This window comes from Falco rusticolus, chromosome 2, assembly GCF_015220075.1.
Source record: "Falco rusticolus isolate bFalRus1 chromosome 2, bFalRus1.pri, whole genome shotgun sequence".
Classification (NCBI taxonomy): Eukaryota; Metazoa; Chordata; class Aves; order Falconiformes; family Falconidae; genus Falco; species Falco rusticolus.
In genome coordinates this window covers 1,613,396-1,640,630 of record NC_051188.1, presented here as the reverse complement: position 1 = coordinate 1,640,630, position 27,235 = coordinate 1,613,396, and the positions used below count along the sequence as shown (strand labels likewise).

At 49.8% G+C, this 27,235-nt stretch overlaps 1 protein-coding gene and 3 non-coding genes across 4 annotated transcripts; all 4 read right to left on the bottom strand.

Moving 5' to 3' along the window:
• Positions 1-1,747: 1,747 nt before the first annotated feature.
• RPS3 (ribosomal protein S3) lies at positions 1,748-8,240 on the bottom strand. The gene is made up of 7 exons (XM_037377145.1): positions 8,109-8,240; positions 7,113-7,243; positions 6,776-6,869; positions 5,467-5,561; positions 4,417-4,604; positions 2,794-2,990; positions 1,748-1,819 (listed from the first exon to the last, which is right to left on the bottom strand). The coding sequence occupies exons 1-6, from the start codon at positions 8,136-8,138 to the stop codon at positions 2,797-2,799; spliced, it is 732 nt and encodes a 243-aa protein (XP_037233042.1). The 5' UTR covers positions 8,139-8,240; the 3' UTR covers positions 1,748-1,819; positions 2,794-2,796.
• Positions 2,449-2,585, bottom strand: LOC119143903. The gene has a single exon (XR_005102872.1). It is a non-coding gene; the product is annotated as a small nucleolar RNA SNORD15 (small nucleolar RNA).
• Positions 3,347-3,495, bottom strand: LOC119143904. Its single transcript, XR_005102873.1, has one exon. It is a non-coding gene; the product is annotated as a small nucleolar RNA SNORD15 (small nucleolar RNA).
• Positions 4,951-5,097, bottom strand: LOC119143902. Its single transcript, XR_005102871.1, has one exon. It is a non-coding gene; the product is annotated as a small nucleolar RNA SNORD15 (small nucleolar RNA).
• Positions 8,241-27,235: the final 18,995 nt, after the last annotated feature.

Sequence of the window (27,235 nt, the reverse complement as noted above, 5' to 3'; positions counted from 1 at the left end):
ACAGACAAGCAACTAATTATCTCTTGATTCTACCAGTGATCTGCACTGTGATATTAATAGGCTGATGGACTGGGATGGAAAGCTTTAGACCAGAAAGAAACAGCAGTCTCCAGGAAAGTCAGCCCTCACTAGAGGACTGCAGGAGGAATTTCTAGCTGATCATCACCTAGCATACCAGGACATTTAAGAATTTATAGACACAACACACATGGCCTTGCACTGCGTGTCGCTTTTCTACTGCTTAAAGCCTTCCAGCTTTTACGCATTTCCTGCTCCTATAAAATGGCAAACCTGGTCTGTCACCATTTTCCCCCTGGAATTCTTTTCCAAATTCAAATTTTTATTTCAAAATAAATAAAAAATTGATGTATTATTCACCCTAACACTTAACATACAACTTTTTTTAAAGCTTTCCACTGAAAGATGGCACAGAAACCTGAGATCAGACTCATTCTCTGACACCCCAAGAAGGCACATCTGTTTCTGACAGACTTAACCAGCTTCTCAGCCAGCACCCTGCCAGGCTGGGTTTCCAGGCCTGCCAGAGAAGCTGGGAACAGGACTGAGGCTCACACATCCACACATGCTGCCAGACAGACCAGTTCTTGACACTGTCTGTTTGAAATTAGGTTTGTAAACTGCCTGCCTAGCTCCTGCAGAGAAGCCTCCTGAAAATGGAAATCTGGATGTAAAAGCTATTCCTAAGAAATTATTTCGCAGAATTGTGCTACTTTTGTTAATGCAACAAACAGATTCTGAGTTTTGCAAAATCTGAACAAAACAAAGCCTTGATCCTAGGCACAACATGATCAATTATAATCTCTTCCCATTACTACACTGGACTTTGAAAAACACTGGGAAAGGAGCTGACAAAACTAGAATCTCTGCCTGAAACTTAACCAAATGCTCAGTGTGACTGCTTCAGCCACAGGGCTTTAGCCTGACCGCAGCAGAGAAGAACAGCGCCAACAGTAATTAATAGAGCAACGGAAGAGAGGTAAAAGCACACCTCTGCCTACAGACTATGCAGTTCAATAGTCTAAGTAGCCTTGTGATCTATTATCAACATCTACCCATGTTGTCTTACAGCTCATTAAAGCCAGTTGTTAATAGCGACACATTAATGGACTGTCTACTCAAGCCCTGTAAAGTTTCCTCCCCAATCACTTCAATGTATTTCCATCCCAAAGCTTAGGACAGAAGGTTTGAAATCCACAGTGCACACTCCCCCCACCCCAACTAATGTTTAAATACCTACTCAGAAGTTTGTCTCACCCCACGTCTCCGCCAGCTAAGGTCACCTGACCCTAAAAGGAGCTATAACGTTCCTATACGGTCTAAAGCCCTGAAAGTCACATACTGAATGTCTTTTCAGTGATGACAAGGGAAACAGATGCACAGATGTGAAAAAAGCATTTAGTACACTGTAGTAGTGTTTCACTTGAAGCCAGAAAGATACCAATTACTGCAACTGCTTTGGACACTACTAAGCTTTCCCCTTCTGGAAACCTCAGAGAAAGGGACTGGTAAGTGAAGAGTTACCAGTACTACTCCAGTTAATGGGGTGTTATTAATGACCCCCTAAACACCAGAACGCTGCTCCAGCTCTACCTAGAAATCAGCATTCTTCCCCACTCTTAGATCAGGATCTGGTGAGTTCACTCCAAAAGGGTTACACAACTCCGTACCAAAGATGGGAACAAGGCTTTCCTGGAATACATCTTGCAAAAAAAAGCACCTCCACAAACACTGTCTTTTGTGATTTTATTAAGACATGTTTCCAGGACAGTCAAGCTTCTGGTTGCAGATGTTACAAACCCTACAACAAAAAACAAAATACCAAGTGAGATGGTGGCAAACCATTTCCCATAACCACTAATAAACAAGTTTCAAGTTTTCGAATTAAATGGCACCTCTAACTTGGTGCATTTTAGCCAATGATCCCCCTTTCCCCAACAGGAGCAGACCTTGCTAGTCAGATTCCCTTGTTTCACCGTAGCTCTGCAAACACCCTGAACCCTCCCCAGTTCACGCAGGGCTAGCTTCAGTCAGAGACCATCACAGCCCGGTTTTCACTAGTGGCAAAGGCGGCTTTCTGGAAGAGGCCTTAGGCCCTGTGCCTCCTGCTGCTCTCAAGAGAAAGCGAGCAAAACTTTCAGAAGCAGCAAGTTGCACATTTTCACTGGGAACAACCCCAAGCAGGTCTCAGGCAATTTCAAGCTATCAATTTCTGTCTTTAGAAGCTACTCATTCAGGGAGACAGGATTTCAAACCTTGATTATTTACTTACAAAACTAGCCTACATGTTGTACTGAACATTACCAGCTTCTAAGTCTATCCCAAACCAGATCCCATGGAGGGGGGAGTATCTAAGAAATATACACCCTGTCTCAGAGACAATTCACTGGCAGCAGGTGGCACAATGTGAAAACATCACAGGCACTGAACCCTTCTCAGACAAATGCCTCTAAGTCACTCAAATTGTGACCCAAGGTCCCCAAATCCATGCTGCAGAACACAACATGAAACCGGGCACTTGGACAAGGATATTCCCTTTCAGACTCGTCATCTCATCTTCACTGAAGGGTGTGCTTAGGTGGTTTGTGGCATGCCTTTGCAGATGCCCCCTTCGCCCACGGCAACACTCAATCCAATCCTGCTGACCACTGCACTTGGTGCAGCACAGCAGCTTTTCTTCCCAGTACCCCAGTTACGTGACAGCTTTTTTGGTGACAGACATCTTCCCCACATGGATCCTCACCAAACCCACCTCCCACTGCTTCAGGCACTTACCCCTCACGCAGTGGGAACTGGCTGAGGCATAGCTGGCTGTTCTGGTTTGCCACCTTTCTGCTCTGAAATGGGGGTGGTGGGCAAGATCTCTTCTTTGGGTTCCACAATGCTGACATGGTCTGGCAGAGGCTTTTTGGGGCCAATCTTTCCACTTGGGTCCCAGGGCAACATAATCTTTACTTTGATGCCCAGTACTCCTGTGAAGAGCAACAGGAAAACAGACACGCTCATTCAACACAAAGTATCAGCCACACATTCACTAGGGACAAGCCCCAACGTTGCAAAATATGCTACCTACACCAAAAACATCTCCTGACAACACTGAAGATGCAAACTGATCAACACAAACTTGTTACAGCTTAAAAATCTAATTACTGTGAATTTACATCAGCATGTTTACATTTATCCAATTCATTGCCTTTGCTAAGGACAGCCTGGGACTACGATGAAAACATGCTAACTCTGAAGTCATGCTATCCCTGGTTTTAAACCCTGTCCTTCCTGGGGTAGCCCAGCTCACTTTCCTGGGAAATTGCACTGGTTTTTTTGCATCCCTTCTCAAGACAAATGCCTCCAAATCATCCAACGAGTAGGACATCCTGCCCAGGACAGCCTTAGCACAGCACCACAGAACATGGCACTGAACAGGCTGCAATGACACAAGGACATCCTTTCTGACTTGTCATCGCATGATCACCAAAGGGAACGTGAAAAATAGCTTTGTCTATGCTAGTATCCCCACATCAGGTGTTCTGTAATTAAGTAACCCAAAGCCAGTGAAGATGGGCAAGGCATTTGTGTTTTACCAGAAGGAAGGATAAGCGTAAGCAGGCTTGGCTGGTTTAGCTGGGAAGACTTGCCAGGGCACAGCTATGGGGGAAAACTGTCTGACACTTGCTTTTTCATGGGTCTTGTAACACCTGTGTTCTGCCTGCCTACCCCTAAGAGCCAAGAAAGCCAGAATCCAAACTGCCAACAGCTCTTACAACTCAAGTCAATGTGTGTTTCATTTGCAAGTTGTTTTGTAACTGGCCACAGGATACAAGTGAGCGTATCTAGAAAATCTAGTCAACATTCTCAACTGGAAACATTCAGCCACCACCACTAGAAAAGTGGGTGACCTGGGATGACTACATAAAATCCTGTCGTCTGCTGAAGGCCCCTTCCTTCTCCGCTGCCCATTCTCATACACAAATACAAATAAAGTTCTACTTCAGATGTAACTTGCAAACTCCACGGTGAGAGCTTAGTTGCAAAAGCCCAAGAAAATAACAGATTTTCAGTAAGAACAACTAGCAGCAGCACAATTGAACCACTCTGCAGGATCCGTGGTGCATCAATATCATGTGAGTTACCACTCACAGGTGACAGAAGGAAACATCCAACCTGCAGGCACAGGATGCCAGGAGTTGAGATCTTAGAATCACAGAATGGTTTGGGTCGGAAGTGACCTTCAAGATCACCTAGTTCTAACCCCCTGCCATGGGCAGGGGCACCTTCCACTAGACCAGGCCGCTCAAAGCCCCATCCAGCCTGGCTTCCAACACTTCCAACTTTGGACTCTGAAAACCCAGAGAAGGAAATCAACAGAGCTGCAAAGGGATCTGCATCTCAGCCACTCACCTTGCCGGAGAAGGACGTGACGCACAGCTGTGTCAACGTAGTAATTCACAGGGTCTCCACTGTGGATCATCAAGCCATCTACAAACTTCATGGACTTGGCGCGCTGACCTCTAAGTTTGCCAGACACAACCACCTCACAACCCTTGGCACCACTTTCCATGATGAAGCGAAGGACACCATAGCAGGCTCTGCAAGAAGAGAGCAGGCACAGCATTACTCCCACTCTGCCAAATCTACATGGTTCCACAGAGGCATTTTACCCCAATTTCAGCACAGGCAATCACACTTGAACTTTTGTTTGTAAAGTCTTCTGAACACACACACGTGCAACCAAAGCTCTGTTTATGTTACTCAAAGCAGCAAAAATCTCCACACCGTTTTAGCACTGTCAAACCCAGCCTAAGAAAACCCTTGTGACTTATGGTCCTTGTAAGGTGGTGGAAACAGTGACAGGCACACCTTCTTTGTGACACAAAAGCAGCTCCACAGCTGAAGGTGCCCAATACACCCATGTCAGGAGTGCAGCTCCTCAGCCCTTCTCAGACAAATGCCTCTAAATCATTCAATGATGAGAGGATGCTCCTGCTGAAGAACCACCCACAGCATCACAGAACATGGCACTGCAGAGGTACTGCAACAAGAGCCACCCACTTCTGACTCGTCATCTTATCATCACAGAAGGGATCTGAGAAGCAAGGTCACTGTCACCTTGCTGAGCTGTAGCTCAGCAAGAAGGCCTGAAGTAGTGTTTCAGTCCTCCACCTATTCATTCACAAAAAAAAAACCCACAAATGCAAGCTTTATGCACACCAGTCAGACAACTTGTAATCTGATCTAAGACTCTAAAGACTTCAACTTTTATGCATAACATACATTATCTAGCAAATATCTCTTTCAACTGTGTACAAACTGTCAAAAATACGAACTGCCCTCTCTAAGTGCAGCATTACTAGGTTAAATTTTCAAACTACAGATGGGTTGGCAAGGAGTTTTCCTGAAATAGTATTTGAATTCTTCACTATGCCATCACACTCAATTTGCTCTACTCACCGACGCACTGCTAAACCTCCCAGCAGCTTGTACCGTAGGGACTCTGCCTGAGCAATTGCACACAGACCTCTCGTAGCCACCTTCTCGGCATAGAGCTACAAAGGAAAAGAAGTAAACTCAGAAACAGGGCTCTACTTCAAGATAGTTTTAATTTCACAGAACTGGAGCTTTGTACTGCTCTATGCTCCACTATCTACACTCAGTTCAGCTAGTCTTTCCACATTTGCATGCAGAAGCTTCATCCTTGTACACTACACACCCTTAATACATATGGTGCCTGTCTCCTGGCAGAGCTGAGACACACTGATGACACTTCACTGAAAGTCAGAAGCCACATCCATGGCACAGTCTCAAAGAGCTGCTGCTTCAAACAGCCCCAAAACATTAGGTATCACGGCAGAGAGGTATCCAGACCGTCACAAGAACTTCACTTAAGACATGGTTTCTGCAAAATATCAGTTACATCAGTTTGCTTAAGTATTACAATCAAACCTAGTAAAAGGTTTGATTTTTGAAAGCTAGGAGAGTGAGCTAGGAGAGTATTAAATCTAACCTCTCCAAGAGGCCAAAGTCTGGTATGTCAGAAGAAGCTGACATTCAAAATCAGGCACACTATATTCCTAGAGCTGACAGATCATGCTGTGCTTTGTGAGGGCTTGTGCCATTCAGGATGTTTAAGCATTTGCTGGAGATCATCCGCAAAATTCACTGTATAATGTGATCCAGCAACACTGGCCCAGCAAGTGTAACTATGAGCACCACCCCAGATCACACATTCCCCCCCACCCGATTTGTTTGACAGGGAAGTACTAGTAAGGACACCAGGTTCCAAACATTAAAATATCGGAAATTAATGGTGTGTCACTTCACTGTTTATTTCATTACAGTATTACATTCAAATATCTCAAATATTTGCACCAGAACAGTTTCTCTGTAAGGACAGAAACATCATGAATTCAATAAAGGTAATGCTAACACATGAATAACAAACATTACGTTGTTAAGACGAGCTTCTCACTTCAATATTGGGAAAGCAACATCCTCTGCAAAATATTTACAGAGAAGTTTAAAAAGTTTTGTCTGCATCCTACTTACTGGGAAATCAGAGAAAACCAGCCAAAGCAACAGCACTTCAAAATACCACAAACAATAATGCTTTCTTTCAGTGCAAGAGAGTTTTGTAAGAATAGATAAAACATGCCCCAAATTATCTTCCAAGTCAAACTGCCTTTCAGCTGACACCATCCAGACAGTGCACAGAACCAACTGCACAACCTGCTTGCTACTGTTTTAACCGAGACAGTTTTACCTCAACACTTCCCTCAGGGAATCCAAACCGCTTCTGCACGACAGCTGTCAGCTCCCGGATGCGACGCCCCTTCTCACCCAGGACATTCTGAGTTCTGGAAGAAAAAAGTGCAGTATGACTGAGAAAAATGCCTCCAAGTCCGGGCCTGTAATCATCCCAAAATGCTTCCAGGCTGAACATCTAAATTAGTTCAAAGGTTGTAACACTGCTGTATCACTAAAGATCACTTCAGGATCCCTTTCCCAAGTAGGTTCCTTATAATGTTATCTATCACTCTAAGCTCCAGCCGCCTCCCTTACAGCCTTGCACAGTTAGTCAACAGCAGCATCTCAGTTACCTGGTGGCAAGTATGATAATCTCAGTCCTGGTTGGAGTGACTCGCACTTCTACTCCAGAGTACCCATCTTCAGCCAATTCACGAGTCAGAAACTCATTCAACTCAGCTTTGAAGATACCGTCAGCAACAAACTAAAAAACAAACGGACAAAGTCAAGCTCTGTTGAAGAGCGCAGCCTGAACTTAAGTTTTTTCACATTTTGAGTCTGGGTGCAATTCATCCCTGGGAACATCATGCAGACCAGCAGTTTCTCCCCCCACGAAGAGGAAGCAGCAGTGGGGAGCAATAAACGCATCCTCCCTTACGTTCCCAGAGACAATTCCGTTGTAGCAGGAGCCTACACCACTGCCTGCTCCACACCTCGCCACAGCTACACTTCGTGCTGAAGGCTGAAATCATAGCTCGCTGCTACGTCTCGCGGTGGTACTCTGATTCGGGTATGAGTTTACATAAAATAAATACAGGGATCAAATGCCTTTACCAGCCCCACAAGGGCCTGTTGCTAGGGCTCTAGCTTCCACCGTGACAGGGCACAGGCCCCAGGCCTCCCTCCCTCTCCCAGACAGGCAAGAGCCCTGCCGCCCCACAGAAGCGGGGAGTCACTAAACCCAAACTTCTCCTACTACTACTACCAAAAAAAAAACCCAAAAACAAAAAAAACCTAAGTAAGTTCAGCAGCTTTCAGCAGCGTTCCGCACCCCCACGCACAACCCCAACCTGTCTCCCCCGTGCACACAAGCCCAGAGCCCCGTGCAAGCCCCACACAGGCCCGGGGGGGAATCACGGCTCCCTCCCGCTCCGCGCGCTCCCTCACCCCGGCCTCCCGCCGCCATGTTCCCCGCCGGGCCTCCGATCCGCATCCGCCGCCATCCTCCCGCATCCGCCGCCATCCCCTCGCCGCTGCTTCACCCCGGTGAGGCCCGGGGCCGCTCCGGGCGTGACGCCGCCGATATGGAAGTGCCCCGCAGCCGCAGCTCGGCGGGCCGCCGCCCTCACCTTGCGCTTCTTGGAGATCTGCACCGCCATCTTGAGCCGCGCCGCCCGGCGGAAAGGAGGGCTCCAGCACCTGAGGGCGTGCTATATCTGCCTTCCGTGGCGTCCCATTGGGCCGGCGGTATCACGTGGTCTGGCGAACGGGGGCCGATGGGAAATGTAGTCCTTCCAGTGCCCGGACACGCCGCCATCTTGGGGAGGCTTCCCGCTGGTACCGCTGTCAGTGCCCGGGCAGGCTGCTGTGAACGCCTACAGCCGGCATTGAAAAAGGCGGTGAAAGAGATATGTAATGCGTGCAGGAGTTAGCAGCATGATAATTCAGCCCGATTTTCTACCTGGAGCCTTGCTGTGGTGGGAAAGAGGCCCTTCCCTCACAGTACTGCGGCCGGCCAGCCCCGGTGTGAGGGGAGCGCAGCCGGCGGGCTAGCAGGAGGTGAGGGGAGCAGCAGAGCCCCTCTCTAACAGGTTGCTTCTGTAATTTAAACCTTGGGGTTTTTAAGGTATTCACTAATGAAGGAAACTCCCGTCGGGAAAAAGGTGTGAAAATTCACATACAGGCTATTTGGTTATTTCCAGGGAAACATCAGGGATCTTTGCCGCCAGAGAATACCGTATCCAGTAATTTGCTGCTTTATTCAAATTTTAACAGTAACTGTTAACAATGTATAGTTAACTGTAGATACAGACAATAGCTAACTAAACCTAAAGGTATTGCAGGTCTTCCCTGCAGTGTGTACAGCATCTCGAGCAACAGGGCTGTGGTCCTTGCTGAAAGACAAATGATTCAGTAAATAGGACAGCTGCAGTTCCAGGACAGATCTTCTGTGGGTTTATTTTTTCTCCTATGATGCAATCATCACCTCTACAGTGTGGGCACTGGGTTAAATTAGTAACAGCTTGAAACTCTCACTTGAAATTCTCGCTTGAAACTTCTGTGGTAGCCAAAAATGGGGAAAGCAGCGATTTTTTAGAATGATTTAGGGATTTTAGGGGATTACAGGGGTTTGGTTGTGACATTTCGATTAGAAATAATAATAATAATGGGAGGAAGTGATGCATGAAAATACCTGGACACTAGTGGGTAAATATAGTCTCTTTGGGAAGAGTCAGCAAAGGGAAGTCCTGCCTTGCAGACCTCCCAGAAGGGAGCCAGAAGATACAGGGATAAGGACAAAAAAGGTTGAGATAAGCTGCTTGGCTTTTTGTAAGGCTTCTCTTGGAAAACCTTGCCAGAGGCTTTACAGAAACGAAGCAACCATGGGCGAAGGCAGGGGCATTGCACAGCTTTGCTCCTTACATGGATGCTGCAGGGAACTGTGCAACAAAAGAAGAAATTAAATGTTAGAATTATTGGAGAGAAAAAAAAAAAAGAAGAAATAAGAGACAATCATTTCATGGGTCTGTAAATAACTCCGTGGTGTGCCCACTGGGTACATCTGGTCCTCTTTCTCCAAAAGTGTGAAGGAGACCTGGGAGAGGGGCAGAGCAGGGCAGCAGAGAAGCTGACCAGTTCGGGAGCACCTCTCTGTGAAGTAAACTGTGCAGGTTGGGACTCAACCTGGGAAAGATAAAATGTGGTCAAGATCTACCAACCCACAGAAGCTTCAGGAGGGTGGGCAGGGTGTGACTGTTCATAGTCCTCCCGCAAAGGGCAGGTGAAGGCAGTGGGAGGTGGGTGTTTGCTGCAAACAGGTTTGTTGTATTTTGTTTCCTTTGGGGTTTTGGCTACAGAAAGAAACTCTGGACTAGATTACTCCTGAACCAGCACAGCTGCTCTCTTGTTTGTAGGTAGCTGACAGTAGCGGATTGCAGGTTAGGGCCAATGTTCAAAATTAGACAGTTGATGGCCCCGATTGCCCCACCAAGAGGCATTGCCACAGGCTGGTCTGCCTGGCAGCCATCTCCCACACTGACTCCATTTCGGACTGGGCTGCTCAAGTTGTGCGAAGTTGATGAGCAAAGAGCAGGTCCCCATAAATGTGCCAGGCAGCAATTAGCATCACTCTGGGAACAGCAAGGTGGAGAAGGCACCTCTGCTCTGGAGCTGGTACCAACCACTGAAGGGAGGACAGAGCGGAGTGGGACCTCTGCCACCCACTCTGAATCCATCTAGGAGCATGGGTGAGGCTGTCTGACATGGCCCAGCCCTCATCCAGCTGTTTAAGCTCTCTCCCAAACAGGGTCACCACATCTCAACACCTCTTGAGGTTTGGCCCATGTCAACTCCTGGGCCATACCCCACCGGGGCCCCGTTAACAGTGTCACTGTACCAATGATGGTGTGTTGGGGCCTGTGATTTTTTTGGCACCGCTTTGCTGCCTTGTTAAGGTGTAGGCAGGCAAACTCTGCAAGAAATACCAGTATGACCAGTACAGCGCTGGTAAAACACCTCTCCTTCAAACACCCACCCCAGCATGGCCCATGGGGAGCAGCGGGGAGTCGGCTGTGCCTGGAGGAGCCAGCTCTCCTCTTTGCCTTGCCAGGGAAAGGCCTGGTTTGCCACTAGATGTCAGTGGAGACAGTTTCCACGGAGGGAAAGCTTCGTGTCTCTCCTCTCCTCCCTCTTCCCTCTCCCCCAGGGATTCATTTGTCCAGGACCTGAGGGATGGCGGAGCACCGATGAGACAGAGCCTGTCCGCAGCAGCTCACAGTCTACTTTGCAAGGACAGCTGCTGCCAGTGAGGGATTTGTGTCCTCTCTTGTCCCCAGACACCTTTCTCTCACTTCTGTGTGTCCAGCCATCATGACCTTGCCTTGACCAACTCCTTCCCCTCTCTCTGGGCCTGTCCAACCTTGGCTGTCCTACACCTACCACCCTGCCACCTCTCTCCCCTCCCTCTGCAGAGAGCTGTGGTCTCTTCAGAGAGAAGGGTCATAGCAGGACATGCTGTCCCTCACCCCCCACTCCCCTTTCCTGCTCTGGTTGTGCCTGCTGTCCTCTGCTTCCACTCTCTTCCCTCTCTCTCTGGCTGCCAAAACACACCGACCTCAGCAAGCTCTGGTGGCCCCATCCTTCTCTCTCTTTTCATCTTCGTGCTCCTCAAGTGCCAGTTACTGTCCACGGACCCCAGCAGTACTGTTCTCAACAGGCGCTTCCTCTTGACCAAAATTAAGAGCCACAGCTCCATCGATCTCCCAGTCTCTGCCCCGGGGACTGGGGCTGTGGCGGACTGGAGCCAGGTTGACCACGGATGGATCTGAGGGGCACTGAGGGTGCAGGGCTTAGACTGGGCTGATTTAGCGTGGACAGAAATACCTGCTTAGGCACTCTGTGCGCTCCTCTAGTCTTCTCCATCTGCATCCCTGGACACAGTGAGACAAAACCAGCTCATTGTTCAGGTGGCAGAAGAGGTGCTGGTCTCTTCCCAGTGCTGTATAAATCTCTGCTGACACTTCCTCCAAGCCTGTATCTGCAACAAATTGGCCTAGGTGTAAGGCACCCTAACTTCTGTCCTCCCATCTTCAGGTTGCTCCTCACCGTGCTTTCGGAACTGACCCCTCAGGGGATCCCACTAAGTCTTATCCTCCAGAAGAGCTGGGGCCGTTGGGCTGCATGGAGCTGTGGCAGAGCTGCAAGGGACTGGAGGAATCCCAGAACTTAAAGCAGGTAGGATAAGGTGACGGGCTAGCCACCTTATGAGGAGATACTAAAGCCAACAGGCCAGGGATATGCCCCAAGCATCCCTAATCCATCTGGACCATAGGTTTGAGCAGCACAGCATTTCTGCACTGGACACAAACGAGCACAAGTGCATGTGTGACCTTTCCCTAGCCCATCACTGTGACACAAGATGAGCAGGAGAAGTCTCAGTTCCGAGGACAGCTTTCATTTTCTCTTCCAGCATGATGCAGTATCGCATTTTCCCTGGCAGCAAAGAGGCTTAGAGCTCTCCTCTTTCCTCCCTCACCCCTTGCGCCTTCCTCCCCCTCCTCCTTGTCCCATCCCACAATTTCTGGAGCCCGGCTGTCAACCAGCTCCCAGAAACGATCCAACACAAACACATACATTTTAGAGGAGGTTATTTAAAGCCCTGCTCGTTTCCCTGCTCCAGCCCAGCTCCACAGCAGCCTGTGAGCACCAAGGAGAGGGCAGCAAATTACAGCAGGGGGGATGGGGCCAGGCAGGAACGTTTTCCTCGGAAGACCACAAAGGTGGTCAGGTTTGGGGTGGCACTTTGGGAACCCATGGTCCCAGCACCATGGCAAGTTGAGGGGACATCTGTGTTTGAGGTCCTCACCCCAGGGTACCGCCAAACTATCAGATGCTGGCTTTGGAGAAGTGGCCAGGAGCTGAGGATGTCTGTGCAGGGATCCAAGCACAAGACCTTACTGATCAAGGCTGCAAATAATTTTTAAGGAAAGACTCTCCTAACCTGCACAAAACCCACTCTGTTTGCTGCTTTCCAGCTTGGGACCACAGTACTGCCAGAGCAGGAAGTATCTGCCCAAGATCATCGTGGGGTTTTTTTGAGGCTGAGTTTACCCAGGAGAGACTCAACCAATGTATTTCTGGATCATACAAAGACAGGGAAAGACACAACATTAGCAAAAAGCCTGGCCCTGACGTGCATTGCTTTTTGCATGCCCTATTAAGGAGAAACTATGTGTTGTGTCAGCATTTCAGGGTCAGCATCGACAACCGGAGCCAGGGTCAAGCTGCACCCTGGCACAAAGCAGGGGCCTCAGTGGTGTTAGGCAGCAAGGGAATGTCCCCTCTCCCCCCTAGACATGGCCCAGCTAAGCCAGCGGGCTCCAAGCTGCCTCCACAGCCAGGAACATTTCAGTCCCTTCCACAAATAGCAACGTGGGATTCCTCCCGCAGCTCTGGCTGTGCCCAGCTGCAGCCTGACCTAGCCTGTACGGCTCCCAGAGATACGTGGTGATGCTCTGAGATGCTGTTTGCAGCCAAATGGGGATGAGTTCATTTTCACTTTATCCCTGCCAAAATGGAGACCAGCAGCATCTCGAAAAAGCTGTGATGTGCTCTGAGAGCTCAAGTCTGGTCCAGTTGCTTCGAAGGGTCCTGGTGGCTTCCCAGCCCCCAGTGAGGCCAGTCGGTGGCTTGGATCTGCAGCATGCCTGGGACTATATGTAAACCCTGTGATGGGGGTGGCTGTCACTCAGGTTTTCTGGGGCCAGACAGTAGGGGAAGGGTGTCCCCCTTGAGACTGCAGCCCCACTGTCTCCCACTTCCCCACCACCAGCCATGAGAGGCCAGGAGCTGCCTCACAGCTGGGAATGGAGCATGTCCAATGAATGCTCTCTGTCCTCAAGGCCCAGGAGGATGGAAAACCCCTTGGGGTTGCTGCAGCAAAAGCAAAAGGTCCCCAGCTGCATCCCCAGAGCATCCTCCCTGGCTTCCTCATCCTCTGAGCACCAGGCAGTCCCCTGGGATAAACAGGGGTGGCCAGGAATGTGCCAGTGGTGCCACTTCTGCTGCAGAGCCTGGCCTCACTCCACTGCCCAGCACCTGGGGTTAGTCCCTGTAGGCTACCACAACGATGGATGCCACCAGCTACAGCTTCGATCATGACCCTCCACCTAGCTCCCTGGCACAGAGTGGGCATCCTTGACATCCCACCTGCCCCCAGTTGGCATTAAAACCCCTGCTGCTGCTCCCACTCTGGCATGCAGCGCTTGGATCTCCTCTTGCAAAATCCTCTTGCTTGGATCTGCACTTCAAAATGGGTTCCCTTTCACAGCCATGAGGAGCAGCAAAAGCAGGGGATGCACGGGAGGGATATTACCCCCAGATGTGGGATTTGACAGCACCAGGGACCCCCTTTGTGCCCCTGCTGAGGTCCCCTTGCAGGTGCCGGGGGTTAGCGGCAGGTTTCCTCGCTGTGGGGGATGCTGGCTTGGAGCAGGTTCGGGAATCGGGAGCTGGCCTGCCTCCCCCCAGCTCCTTTCATTGCCCAGACAGCAACATGGTTTATGGCAGCCGAAGGCCATTGCACAGGCTCAATTAAGCCGGCATCCCAGCGTTTTCTCCCCGGGAACCTGGCTCCTGTTCAGAGCATCCGGGAGGGGCTGGCAGCCCTTCACAGTGAAGGGGCCAGGACAGCCAGCAGCTTTCCTGGCTTGTAGGCATGCTGGATTTTGGGATACCCGGTGCTTTCTGCGCGTGATGGTAAAGTGTTACATCAGGAGCAAATGTCCTGCCTGGGAAGGTCCCAACTGCCGCTGCTGTGCTTTCACATGGCAAAATAATGCCGGCACTGCAGGGAGATCCTGCAGGCACCCAGGGACCATGCTGGCTCTGCAAAGGAAGAAAGCATCAGGGAACAGCCTCGGGGTCATCAAAACTGCCCCCAGACACATCAGTACAGGCAGAAACACAGGGCCTGCTCCTTCCCGCTGTGCCAAGACAGCCATCCCCCAGTGACACCCGGCAGCTGTGGCCCGGTGCAGCCTCTTCCACCTGCGCTCACAAAGCAAGATGCAAACTGAATTTCGAGAGAGGGAGAGAGGTGAGGTAAAATCTCATCCCTGTAATCCCTTGAGCTCAAATGGGTGTGGGATTTTGGGTTACAAACTGTGTCCCTGCCCAGGCCAGCCCCTGTCACCTCTCTGGATATGCCTGAGCAGTTCAGAAACCTCCCTTGCAGGAGCCTGTTTCTTGATTTCTCTCCCTCTGAAAACAAGCCGTGGCGCAGTCCTTGGGGCCATGCTATGGGGGGATTTCGACAGCCTCAGCAGAGGCCTTGTCTCCATCCACGGCAGACCCTGAAAGAGCCCCCTGAGAGTGTGTTCCTCACTATGGACTCTCTTCTGAGCTCTGGCTCTGAGGGTGCACCTCCTTCCCCCAAAAGCTTTTTGGGGTGTAGGAGGCATGTCACTCCTGCCTCTAAAAACATTCCTTTCACAGTAGATGGGCTTTTCTCCTTGCAGCTGGGGGCAGCAGGAGATGGAGCTGGTGCTAAAGGAAACGTGGGGGCTGCTCAGAGGGGGCTGTCTGGATGTAAATCTACTGACTGAGGCTGTTAGATGGTTTCTAAGAGATGGGCTCCCCAGGGCTGGCTGTTCCCAGCACGATGGTGTACTAAAGCCCCATGTTGTTGGGACAGAGACTCCTGGACCTGTGATACTGGACTAAAGGCCAGTACAGGGGTCACCGGACCCCAGTCACCTGCAGGCCTGAGGAACAGCAAGGAGGAGCTGTGGAGGACCAAGATCACTTCTGCAAGGAAACAGCTGCCCCCAGCAGCAAGAAAGGTGATGATCACTATTACAGAAATAACTAAATTGTACAAAGGAGGAGAAAAAACCCCCACACTTACACCAGTCAGCTCCCAACCACATTTCTCAGTAGCGAGGAAGCTCTCCTGCAGTGGGGTGGTCCCAGGGGTGAACATCTGCTGTGGGAAATGTTCACAGAGCAGAAACCCCAGCCCAAGCTAAGGCCCTGCTGCAGGCTGGGAGCTACATCACGGCAGCCCAGTGCTGCCAGGACCAGAGGAGGGACCAGGATCACACACAGAAGCAGCCCAGGGCAGAAGCTCTCTTCACATCTCTAATGGAGGCTGCTGAGCAACCTCCTCGTGGAGTGTTTCACTGCAAAAGAAGCCATTGCCCTGAATCAGAGTAATTTGAGCATGAGCAATCCAAAATACCTACTTGGACGAGTATCTGTTCAGACATCATTCAGACTTGTTTCTGTCAGTTCTGCCGAGCCAGGATGAGAGCCAGGCGACAAGACAGGGCACAAGACCTTGTGTCTGTAGGATACTGCTGTGTCCTGTGAGGATCCCAGAACTGGGCCATGGTCGTCATCAGGGTCCCAAAAGTGGGCCATGCTGCCTGTCCCCCACTCCCGAGAGCCTGACCCCCATCCAAAGTTCTCAGGCCCTGCTGTGACACTAAGAAACAAGACCAAGGTCAATGCTCGAAGTTAAGCCCATGTTGCACCATCTTTTTGTACAGGAGCTGGAGACCTAGAGAAGAAAAACATCCAAATCACCATCCCTACAAGCAGCAATTTCACCAGACACACCACAGAGCTCATGCATTTTCCCAGCAAGTAACTGTGGAAAATGAAACCCAGGGTAGAGATGGACAAGATGAGACAGTTTGCATTAAATGAATGGAGACCAGTCCTGGAAAGTAATTCAAGTAGAGGTATGATGAATTGCAAGCACCAGTTGTAAAGCCTTTGTAAAGTCTGACTCAGATGGGAGTTTTATTGCAAGAGCTGGAGTATTATAGTTGATTGCCGCAGTTGGAGCAGCTGCTACTGTTCGAGTTGAATTGCCATGCCTGTTATAAATCCCCTCACCGAGTTACTCACAACTCTTTGGCAGCTCTGGAAAAGTTCCTGAGAAATGTGTTCTGCCCCCATGGAGCCGGTTGCCTTATGGGGAGCCCAAGTCTGGCGAGCCCCTTCCCACGTGGAGCAGCCCGAGGAAGCCATCAGAACGGGGTGAGATGGAGGGGAAGCACAGCCAGAAGGACTGGGAGTCAGGGCCGCGTTTACAGGCCTTTTGTAAACATTTCACGGGCAGGGGGATTTTCTGTTTCTTGGCCTGGCAAGAACATGGGGGACTAAGTGCAGCAAACCTTCCAGCAGCTGTGGAAGGCGGCGTGATCCTGCAGGACAGGGAGGGGAAAGGGCACCGTGGTTCCAGGCAGAGAAAGCATTCAGCTGCCCCCATCCTGTCTCCTTCCCTGCAGCTGGCTAAAGGAATCCCAGAGCAGGACTGAAACTGCAGCAGAAGCAGCTAAAGACGAGTAACTCTGCTCTAGTGAAACGGGGCTCTGGAAACATGGGTGTGAATCTCCAGGAGGAGACTTGCACACATGTGAGAATGTGGTTAAAGCTTTCGAGTCACAGGGCTTTAAAATCAACACCCCTAAACTTATAAATGGGCAAACATAGAAGTTCTGCACCAGAAATTCTCTGGACTTACTTAGTGCACAAATTGCAGCAATCACCAAGCCATTACTGAAGCACGGAAGTCTGCCCCACCAGCCTGACTCGATGATAATCCTGGCCCATTACCTCCATTAAATCTGATAAACTGTTGGCAGCATTTTAGTGGCTGTTCACAAATGGGTCCCTCACTCTTTACACTTTCCTTTCGGCATCTGCCCTGGTAAACGAGACTTTTCTTCACTGCTTGGATTCACTTAAAGGATTTAAGCACATTAGTAAATAATTTATACTTCCTTTAAAAACAGGAAATGAAATAAGGACAATCGGTGTGCTATTTAGCTGGAAACTGCTCGGCTCTTTACTATTTAATGAACCGACTGGCTGCTAACAGAGGTCATTCCAGCAGCTCACACCCTGGCCCTACAGCTCTGTGCAAGGTATGTAAATTGAAACTTTAATGGGCATTTCAAAGAGCAGTTTGCCCTGGTAGTATCACTTGAAACCCATCAGCTTAAGTAAGTGATTCTTAATCAGCTTTCAAGCTCCAGGAAATAAGCAGAGGGTAGGAGGTGGCCGTTGTGGTCAGTCTGTTCGTGTGTCCCCCAGTATCACATTTTATGATGATTCACGGGTGCATCTGTATCAGATGCATTGAGATAAGGCCGGTCGCAAAGGCCATTACCAGCTCTTCCATGCACTCCATAAGATGGCAGCTCATGCTTTAACCACTTGCCATGGTTACATGACACAGGAGGATGTGGAGAGCCCAGGATTGCTCCGGACTGTTGAGATGGACGTAGGTGTGCATGCTCAGAGCACGCACTCACTCAGGATGGGGAGAAAACAGGGAAAAAGGGTTTGCTTTTGCTCCTCTGGCCAGCAAGCGAGGAACACCACAGGTGCTCCAAGCCCGAGGCTGGCACGGATCCCGCAGGAGGCATTTCTGCTGCTTTATATTGAGTGGGAAAGCACCATAGTGCCAAGTTTCAGATCCCTCTGTTCCTGCCACTGCTTTTTGCCCTAACGCATGGCAACACATGGTGCTGGAGTGCTGGGGCTGCTGTAACGAGGGGCATTCATGTCTCATTAGCTCACCTGGACAAAGCCTCCTGACCTGATGGTGATCTCAGCTGCGGCAGTGTCAAGCGATGAGGGCTCTCCCTGCTGCGGCTGTGTTTCTCCTGCTTCCTCTTCGTGTGGCTTTCAATTTTCTGCTGGGAGAGCTGGTCCTCGAGGGAAGTAATACTAATGCCCCAAAGCACAGCGTGAAAAAACACAGCCTGAAACCTCAATGTGCTGCTACCTACAGTCCTACGCTCCTTTCTCTGCTAGGTAATAAGATGATTAAAAGCAGTAATTATAGCAGGAGAAACACAGCACCAGAAAATTACATCCTTTTTATATTTTTCACAAAGATGTCGTGCTGCATTGGAGACTAACTGCAGAGGAGCTTTTCCTCCTGCCAGCAAACATTTCCCAACAGTCCAGAGGCTCAAACATTGTGGTGGGATCCCTGGGCTTTTTTTTGCACGTGGGCGGAGGAGAATGTCTGGCTGTGATGCACTTGTGGGCACGCGGGACTTTCTCCCCAGAACTCAAGAGCAGTGGCATGTGCTTTCCACACCTACGTGGTGCACTTGTATCCCCCTATAATGGAAACATCCCTTATTCACTGTTGTGAAACAGGACAGGCAAGAGAAAAGCATGCACGGAGCTGCAGTGGTTCAGTAGAGGAGAGGACACAGATGCCTTATCCACTGCACCAGTGTTTTGTTCCTCATGCCTCCCCACATGCACCCCATCACCGACTGTGATCAGCTTAGCCCGTGTTACTCCCCTTTTCTCCCAAATGGGAGCCATGCTTCTGTTGTTCCTAAGCTCCAGCAGCCATATGGCCTAACACAAATCCCTGACTCTTCTCCTCTTCACCCAAAGTTTGGGAAACAGTGCATAAGAGCACAGGTTTAAAAATACTTTTAAAATACCTTCCCCTGCCCATGCTTCTGGTAATGGAAAATGTCAGCACTGGCTCCAGCTCCAACGGGAGAATCGCAGGACACCCGCTGACATCCCACGCTGGAGCTGCGTCATTTGGGGATGATCACAAGCCCGCCCCAGTTCTGGGCTCAGCATGTGGCACTGGCGAGCAGAGCCTTGGCAGGCGGCTCAGGGGCACCCGTGCCAACGTGCACACTGAGCACTAAATCCCATTGCTACGGCAGGCATCAGATGGGAGCACGAATATCGGGTTCCAGTGGTTTAACTGGCCTCTTTTATTTCTCTTTTTAGTGTAAAGCAAAGCAGTCAGCACAGTTCGGCAGAGCTGCTTCTCCAAGGAGCACCAGTCCATAGGCTTTCTCCACCTGGCTTGCTCCTGCATAGCTGCCTCTGGCGACATTCATGCAACCCCAGCTGTGGCCGTGACCAAACAGTCACTGTGGACCCGTCAGCGCTGCTATAGGTGCTATAGGGCCGGTTCCAATCATTTCCTCCCTTACCTGCTGCGGTGCAGCCCTCCGCAGGCAGCCAAATGCAGCCAATATCTCCTACAGCACTGTCAGGCCAGGGCTGCAGATCAGCACCACGTCACACTCACACCCATGCACTCCTCGCTGGCCACAGGCTCATGAAAACAGTCCTTATTTTCACACTATTACTGTCGAGTGACAAAGCCCTGAATAAAACTACAGCCATATCAACAGCCTGTGTATAATGAGGCTATCAAACACCAGACACTGAGGCTGGGTGACATTAAGTTGGCCATACTCAAACAATTTAACTGCCAGTTCTGTCTCTCTATAAACATGCAACACCTACGCTCAATGCTGTCCTCATCTCTGGAGAAGGCAGGCAGCTGCCTTCCAGAGGACATGCTGCTCAAGAATGTGAAATCTGTTATGCTGCAGTGATAAGGATTTTGGGTTTTTTTTTTACGGTAGATTTGGAGGATGTAGGATTTTCCCTGCTCAGGAGAATGAAAGGAGCTAATCGCAGCCCGACTGCAATATGGCGAATGAAAACAAAGCTGACGGTGAAAGATTCCACGTGGGGAACAGTAACGTGCAAGGCCCAAAAGGGCCAGAAATGAGCAGTGTTTGCTCTGTCTCTGAGACACAGCACTTCTCTGTGGAGCCATCCATCTCGGGGGGCGACACTCTCAAAACATTTAATTAAGAGAACTAGAGGCAAGTACTGGTGAAGTGATCGAATAAGGCTGCAGCAGGAGTCAGTAGGACAGGTCTCGATGCCCAGACCCTCAGTCCCAGATCTTCGCCTCGAAAGATTTCAGCTGTGTCGCCTGCTTGTTTGGGTTAGGGGAAGCTAAACTACTTTGCAATGCAGAGAATGAAGATGAAGGCATCAAAGAGGCAGCATCCTTATTTGTAATCAAACACCAGGGCTCCTCGGGGAGGCTTTCTGATCCAGCACTGGCTGACCTCCATCCTGCAGTTCCTTCTAATGGCCATTGGCAAGAGGACAGACAGAGTACTAATGGGGTAAAACACTCTCTGGAGGTCCCATCACCAGCTGAGTCTCAGGGTCCAAGCCCATCCTTCACAATATGTACATCTGATCTTTGTAACGGATGGTTTGCCAGGCTGCTGGCTGAGTGAAAACCCTGGGTCAGCCAGCCGTGGCGGGCAGGAACACGTCAGGGCGCGGTGGGGCAGCAGCAGAGTGGGAGCTGTGGGGCAATAACCTGGGTCTTGCCTTGCCCTGCCCCTGCAGGCAGTTCTCCACCCCCGAGAAACAGCAAGAGAGCAGCAGTGATAAAACGGCTCTTAGTCTAAGCACAAGGTTATTTTCTAGGACATTAACTGCAGCCCTCAGAAGCCAGCTTGCAAGAGACCCATGAAGAGCGAAAAGACACCTGACCAGAATGCAAAAGCAGAGCTGCCAACTTAACACCTCTGTGTGTGTGTGTGTGTGTGGTTCAAAAATAGCTTTACAGAAAGGGTGAGCTCACACCGGTGTTAGCAGTTTGAGTGGCTATTTGCTTTACAAAACAAGCAGTTTCAGCAAAAATATCAAATGACTGTCATCCAGAAAGCTCTTATTTTCAGTATCTCAGCTATTCACATCTCTAAATAAAACATTCAAGCTGCAATACAACACAACCGTTTTGCAGGGGCTAATAAATAAATGAAAAGTCTTTACCAAGCCCGCTTTTCTGCAGGAATAATACCCCTAACATCCTAGAATTATCTCCATCTATGTCTGGCTACGACTTCAGATCAATAAATTGTCTCCTCATCCTCGGATTAGCTCAGTCAGATAATTTCAAAAGCAGTGGCAGCAGTTCCCTGCTATTAGTCATAACAGCTCTGCCAGCTGAATTAACATGAGATCCCCCTTGTTATCCGAGAACAAATCACACTCTGCCAGTGTCCTTGGGTAATAATTTGCACTGACCTCAACAACAATCTGCAGCAGTCTGAGCATCAGGTGTGATGCGGGTTTCCCTTCCAGGAACATTAGCTGCCTGGCATTTAGCCTTCTCACACCCAGCGTGGCGCCTCTCGCAGAGCTGGGATGTGGTAACGTCACTTGAGGGAAGCAGCGCTGATTTATGGTGCAGGGAGACCTGGCCTTGTGAAGCCAACGGCAATCAAAAGCCAACTAGCACGAGACATTCACAAGATGAAGGCTGGGTTAAAGGAGATCACAGCAGCAGAATTACCGATGCACTTCTTGGTCCAGCCAGCCCTCTCCTCTGCTGCAATCCCTCAAATGTCACTCGGGGCGAAGAATTCAGCACTCCCCCCTTTCAGTCCTACAACCATGCAGCTCCTGGGGCTGCCTTCTGCATTGTAGTGGGTTTCCACTTAAGATGTCTGCGGGCTTTTCACTAGGGGGGTGCCCAAAACACGGCATTTCTGTTCTGCTCACAAGTCTAACATGTCAGAAATACATATTTAGAAAGTTTAATATTTGGAATTAAATTTCTGTTAAAACTCTGGCAGAACCCCCCCACCTGTTTCACAAAAACAGGGGCAGATGCCGTGAATCCTGGATGCCGTGACCCAAAAGAGGGTCCCCGTTACCAGCAGGGAAGCCCAACAAGGCATCGAGGGCTTCTTGGCTCTGCACACGGCTGGTCCTTGTCTCTGCGTGGTGTTCGTGGGCTTCCAGCTCCACACAGCTGCCTGCTTCTTGACCCCGGTGGGAAGGTGGTCTTCAGTGGAAACTGGGAGTCCCCAAGGGGACAGCAGGAGGACTCAGCGGTTTGCGAGCCTCAAAACCCCGTGGGGGGACAACACTTTCCAGCAATGCTCACCAGGACTTGGCGTAGTCCTCTCCCAAGCTTCCACACAACTGTCTGAAGCAGTGAAGTGTTCTGGTTTATCTACTGCTACAAATCTTTAAAAGGTTTTGCCAAACCAGCATTTCCTGATGAAATCTACTTCGTTAGAAAAAAAAATGTTAATGGTTTTCTCAGTTTGCCTTCTCATTTCAGAAACAAGACACATCCCAGCGTCCACCAAGACAAAGCTGAACCAGCCCCAGTTTGTTTCTGCTGAACCAGCTACAACCAGCAGCACAGAACTCACAGCAGCTTTCCCTTGCCACGCTGCTGCACGGGAACGTGCGACACTGGATTTGACACATCAGAGTGACACAGGCAGATAACCCCCAGCCCGCTGGGACAAAACTGAACCTGCTGAAGCATTTTGGACACAGCTGAGCTGGCAGAGGGAGTTTATCTGGACCAGCGCTCCACAGGGCCATGGCATTCCCGGATTAGCACAAGGTGCCCTAAAGCTGGATTCGCTCTGTCACCGAACCATGACCTCAGAAAGCCTCCTGCCACTTTCATGCCTTAACAAGTGATTATTATCTGGCTTAGTCTCAGCTCTGCTGGCTCAAGCACCCCAAGAGGTGCATTCAGATCCTTGCACTGAAGTTCCTGGGAAGTTCAAGCACTCACTGCTTCCCTTTCTTTCAAAGCTCTGCCAAAAGAAGCTTCCCTCTGCAGGGTCTTTCTCTTCTGGCATCCACACACGTTCTTCAGCCACAGTTCCCTCTTTGCCTCTTGTCTTGCTGCCACCTAGAGCACCTCTTCCTCCTTTTTAAGGAGCAGCAATAATTTCTGTCATCTAATTCCCGAGAAAAATACCAACTCCTCTGTTTTAAAATCAGCTCTGCTCATTCCACAAGCAACACCTGCAGCAATAAACCAAGGGAGCATAAACAGAAAAAACACACAATACAATGGATCATACCTCACTTGTCAGAAACCAAGATAGCTTTGTGAAGGAGGACATGGAATTAATACAGGAATTTATAGTTGTTTTTTTTTTATATCTTGTAACCTTACTTTTGAAGGATCAGCTGCTCACGTCTCTTCATGCAAGTTTACTCAGCAAGTTAATCTGAGGTTGCTGTGTTTTCTGTCCACACCTGATGCCTGCAGACAGGGTGCCCTCACTTCACCATGCTTCTTCACTAAGCAGGAAGGAGGCCCCAGTCTTACAGAAATTAATTAGTGCAGTAACATGCCTGGGACACAGAGGTGAAGCTGAGTTTGGCCCACTTTGCAGGGTTCAGCTGAGTAAAAAAGACAAATAGCTGTGCTATGGGATTTAAAAAAGCTGCTGTCAGCATTCCCAGTGCAACCAGACCTGGAAATTCATTCGCCTTTCAATAAACAATGGAAAAAGGAGAAGCAATTACAACAGACAAAACTAATTACACCAGAACAGAAGCATACCTCACAGCAATTGCTCTTGAATCTGCATTAGAAAAGAAAAATCTAAACCAAAAAGCATTCCATTAAAAAAAGCTAAGAATTTTGGAGCTCAGTAAGACCAATTTCAAAATAGAAGGGTACTTCATCATGCAGCTTGATAATGCACAATTTATCTTTCTTTTAATCTTTTATTTTCTCAGTCATTTATCTTTGTAAAGATAAGTCTTCAGTGGATGCTGGCACTGTTCTGCAAACAGGACACAGGGGCACAGGGAGTTTGTTCAGGGAGGTTAACATTGGAGCGGGGAGCAGAAATGAGCTCCCAGCTCCTCAATCCAATGTTTAATGTAACTGTCTCTTCCCTGATCAGGCCCATTTCACATCCACCTCACTAATGCCACGACCGCGTCTGTGTTGACTGGTAACACTGCTCTCTCAGCCCGACCTCTTCTTCCAAAGCATCGCGTTAATTTTGGTTTTGTCCTCGCTACAAATCCAGCATGCAATGCCAAATAGCATGTTCTTGTGCCGTCAAATCCCATGGGTCGAATCGTAGCCGCATATTTAGCGAGGCGTTCTCAGCTGCGACACCCCACGTGGGTGTACGGGGGACCCAAGCCTGACTCTCGGCCTCCACAGCACACTCCCTCTCCGTAAGCACTCAGAAGGGGACCCAGAGTTTTCTCCCTCTCTGGCCCCCTACGCTGCCGGTTTTTACACCCAAGCACATTTTTGATGTGATGTATTTAGGTGCAAGAACTGCAGCAGCTGGGGAAACCATCTGTGGAGCTCAGCCTGCAGATTCCAGGTTGAATAGCTTCTACTTTCATAGCGAAGACGAAGCACTAAAAAGGCAAGCTGAACCACGTCTCCTGTCCTTCACAGCAAATACTGGATGACCCGGGAGAATACTTAAGAGATATTCACAGGGTTACGTTTTTGTTGGGTGGAATGATGTAAGAGAATCCAAATCCTTCTGCAAAGTCCATTTAATCCTTGGCCGCTGCCCAGGTTGTCAAGGAGCAGTGACAGTTTTTGTGCGAGGCAATGCCTGCTCAGTAAGGCTAGATGGAGATCGCCAGGCCCGTTTCCTCCACCGCGCCTTCTTCAGCTACCAGCTGTGAAATTCAGAAGACAGCAAAAGAGGGTTTTAAACAAAGTGGCGGAAGAACCGCTGCTTAACACATCCGAGACAGGCCAAGAGGCAGGAAAATTGATGGCAGGGAGCAAACCTGAAATGGGAAGAGGAGGAGGAATGATACTGGGCTGCAGGCTGATCTGGCAGACACCACCCCGTGCCTCATTCAGTTGGTGATGCGATCTGGACTCGGGATTTGAAAGCCTCCACCAGCTGCTTCCAATGCACAAAGCAGCGAGTCTACAGTATGTGTCCTTTTTCCAAAGCGCTTTTGGGACCAGAAACAAGCCCATGTCAGCACACTGCTTTCATGGACCGTTAAGGAGGTACAGTCTGGAGCCTGGACCCTGTAATCTGATTTCCGAGTCTCCGTGGCCGTAGCACAGCGCCTGCCCCAACACACTGCTCAACACTGAGCTTCTCTGTGTCAGAGCGAGGAAGCTTCAGGCCAGCTGAAGCAGCAACCTGGGATCCGCAGACAACACAAAGCGCGCAGCACTTGCTTTCGGAGAGGTTCCTGGCTGATTCAAAAGCTCTTCTTTGCAGGGCGTGCACCCAGAGTGCAGAGAAGGGAGTTGTTCAGCCTGGAGAAGGCTCAGGGGGACCTCGCCAAATGTGTACCGATACCTGAAGGGAGGGTGCCAAGACCACCGAGCCAGGCTCTTCCCAGCGGTGCCCAGTGCCGGGACCAGAGGCAACGGGCACCAACGGGAACAGAGGAGGGTCCCTCTCGACATCAGGAAACACCTTTTCACCGTGCGGGTGCCCGAGCACTGGCAGGCGGTGCCCAGGGAGGCTGTGGACTCTCCAGCCTTGGAGATACTCAAAAGCCACCTGGACACGGTCCTGGGCAACTGGCTCTGGACCAGAGGAACTCCAGAGGTCCCTTCCAACGTCAACCAGCCTCCAATTCTATGATGCCTTTTCAGGTGACAATCTCATCAGCCTTCAAACAAAGCAGCACCGTATACTCACACAGAAAACTCAGTGATGGCTGTCTACAAGAAATAGTTTTAATAACTACATTTACTAGCAGATACCTTTTTTCACTCAGCCCGTCTCAATTTTATCCCCCACTGGGGCTGCTGTATGTGATACAGACTAAATCGTAGTCCGCTATAGATAAAAATAATTCCAGGGTGTATTTTTGTGGGAAGGGCTGAGTCTTCCCCGAGGACGTAGAGCACATTCCCGCATTTTAAATGACAGCCTGGCTACCTGCTGCCTCCCCTGCCTGCAGTTTTCCCTTCAGCCTGCGCAGGGAAGTACAGCTGTGACATGACTGTGCCCAGACTCCACACACAAATGCAGCGGTGTTGAAACGGTGACCGACTGCGCCTCCGCTGAAGCAAACCCCCTGCTGCAAACCGAGGGCTGGTTGTTCACGGCGGGTCCGGTGTTGGTTCCAGTTCAACTCCGCTAACTGCAGAGATTTCTCACCTTCTCCAGTCCAGCCCCGCTATCACTGCAGTGCTTTTGTGTTCTGGATTAAATGACCTGCAATGCAGAGGCTCACTTGCTACAGTGATCCTTCTGCCAGATCTGTAATCCTCAATCCCCCTGGGTAATGCCTGGAGTAGGAAACTGCTTGGTATAGTAAGCACGTCTGCATTTTCCTAGCTGCATTTTTTTATTGGCTCATTTGCTGCATCCCTGACTTCAGCTAAGTTTTCCTTCCCTTTATCCCTTACCTTCTCCAGCTTCCCCCTGTGCCTTGAACTGAGGTCTTGATACCGCCAAGCTCACCTCTTGAAGCAAGCTGGCCAGATGTACAAAAGAAGGGGGCAGCACACTCCCTCCCATCCCATCATTTTTACGTAGGGCAGCAGATCTGCAAACGCAGAAAATGTGGGGAGACAGGATGCTTTGCGCGGCAGCAGCATCTCCCCTCCCAAGCGTCCTGGAGGCTCACTAGAAGGAGAGGCTCATTAAGGAAGATTTCCGGCAACTTCTGTCACTGCCGTGCTGAGATTTGCAGGTTGTTAATTATAAGGACATCACTGGAGGAGCGAGCAGGAAAAAAGTGCAAGTTGCAGAGCAGCCAGTCCTCCACGTTCTATGCAGAGCAGCAAAAGATCCCTCACTGGGGGAAGAGGGTGGGGTTTTGTTTTCCTTTTTAATTACTACGAACAGTGAGAGATACTTTTGCTATATGGGAAAGACAACTCACCCACATGCCCGGGTTTCTTCTAATATTTCCATGAAACAAACAAAAAGAAATCACAAATAATTTGGAGTAAGGTTGAATTTCTGTCAGTCTCATCCTCTTTGAAAATCTGGGAACTAGAGCCATCAGAGGAAACCTCGGCTCCAACGGAGATAGCGACGGTCCTGCTGCCGACCTCCAGAGACCGGTATTTTAACCTTCGTGCTGGGCAAGTTCCCCATACTGCTTCTCTGTATACCCCGAGCAGAACATAATGTAACCG

Coding starts and splice junctions, on each gene's coding strand:
- RPS3 (XM_037377145.1), bottom strand. CDS start 8,138: ATGGCGGTGCAGATCTCCAAGAAGCGCAAG. Junction 6,870..7,112: donor ATTATCATACTTGCCACCAG/GTAACTGAGATG, acceptor TTTTTCTTCCAG/AACTCAGAATGTCCTGGGTG. Junction 2,991..4,416: donor TCACGTCCTTCTCCGGCAAG/GTGAGTGGCTGA, acceptor TGCTCTTCACAG/GAGTACTGGGCATCAAAGTA.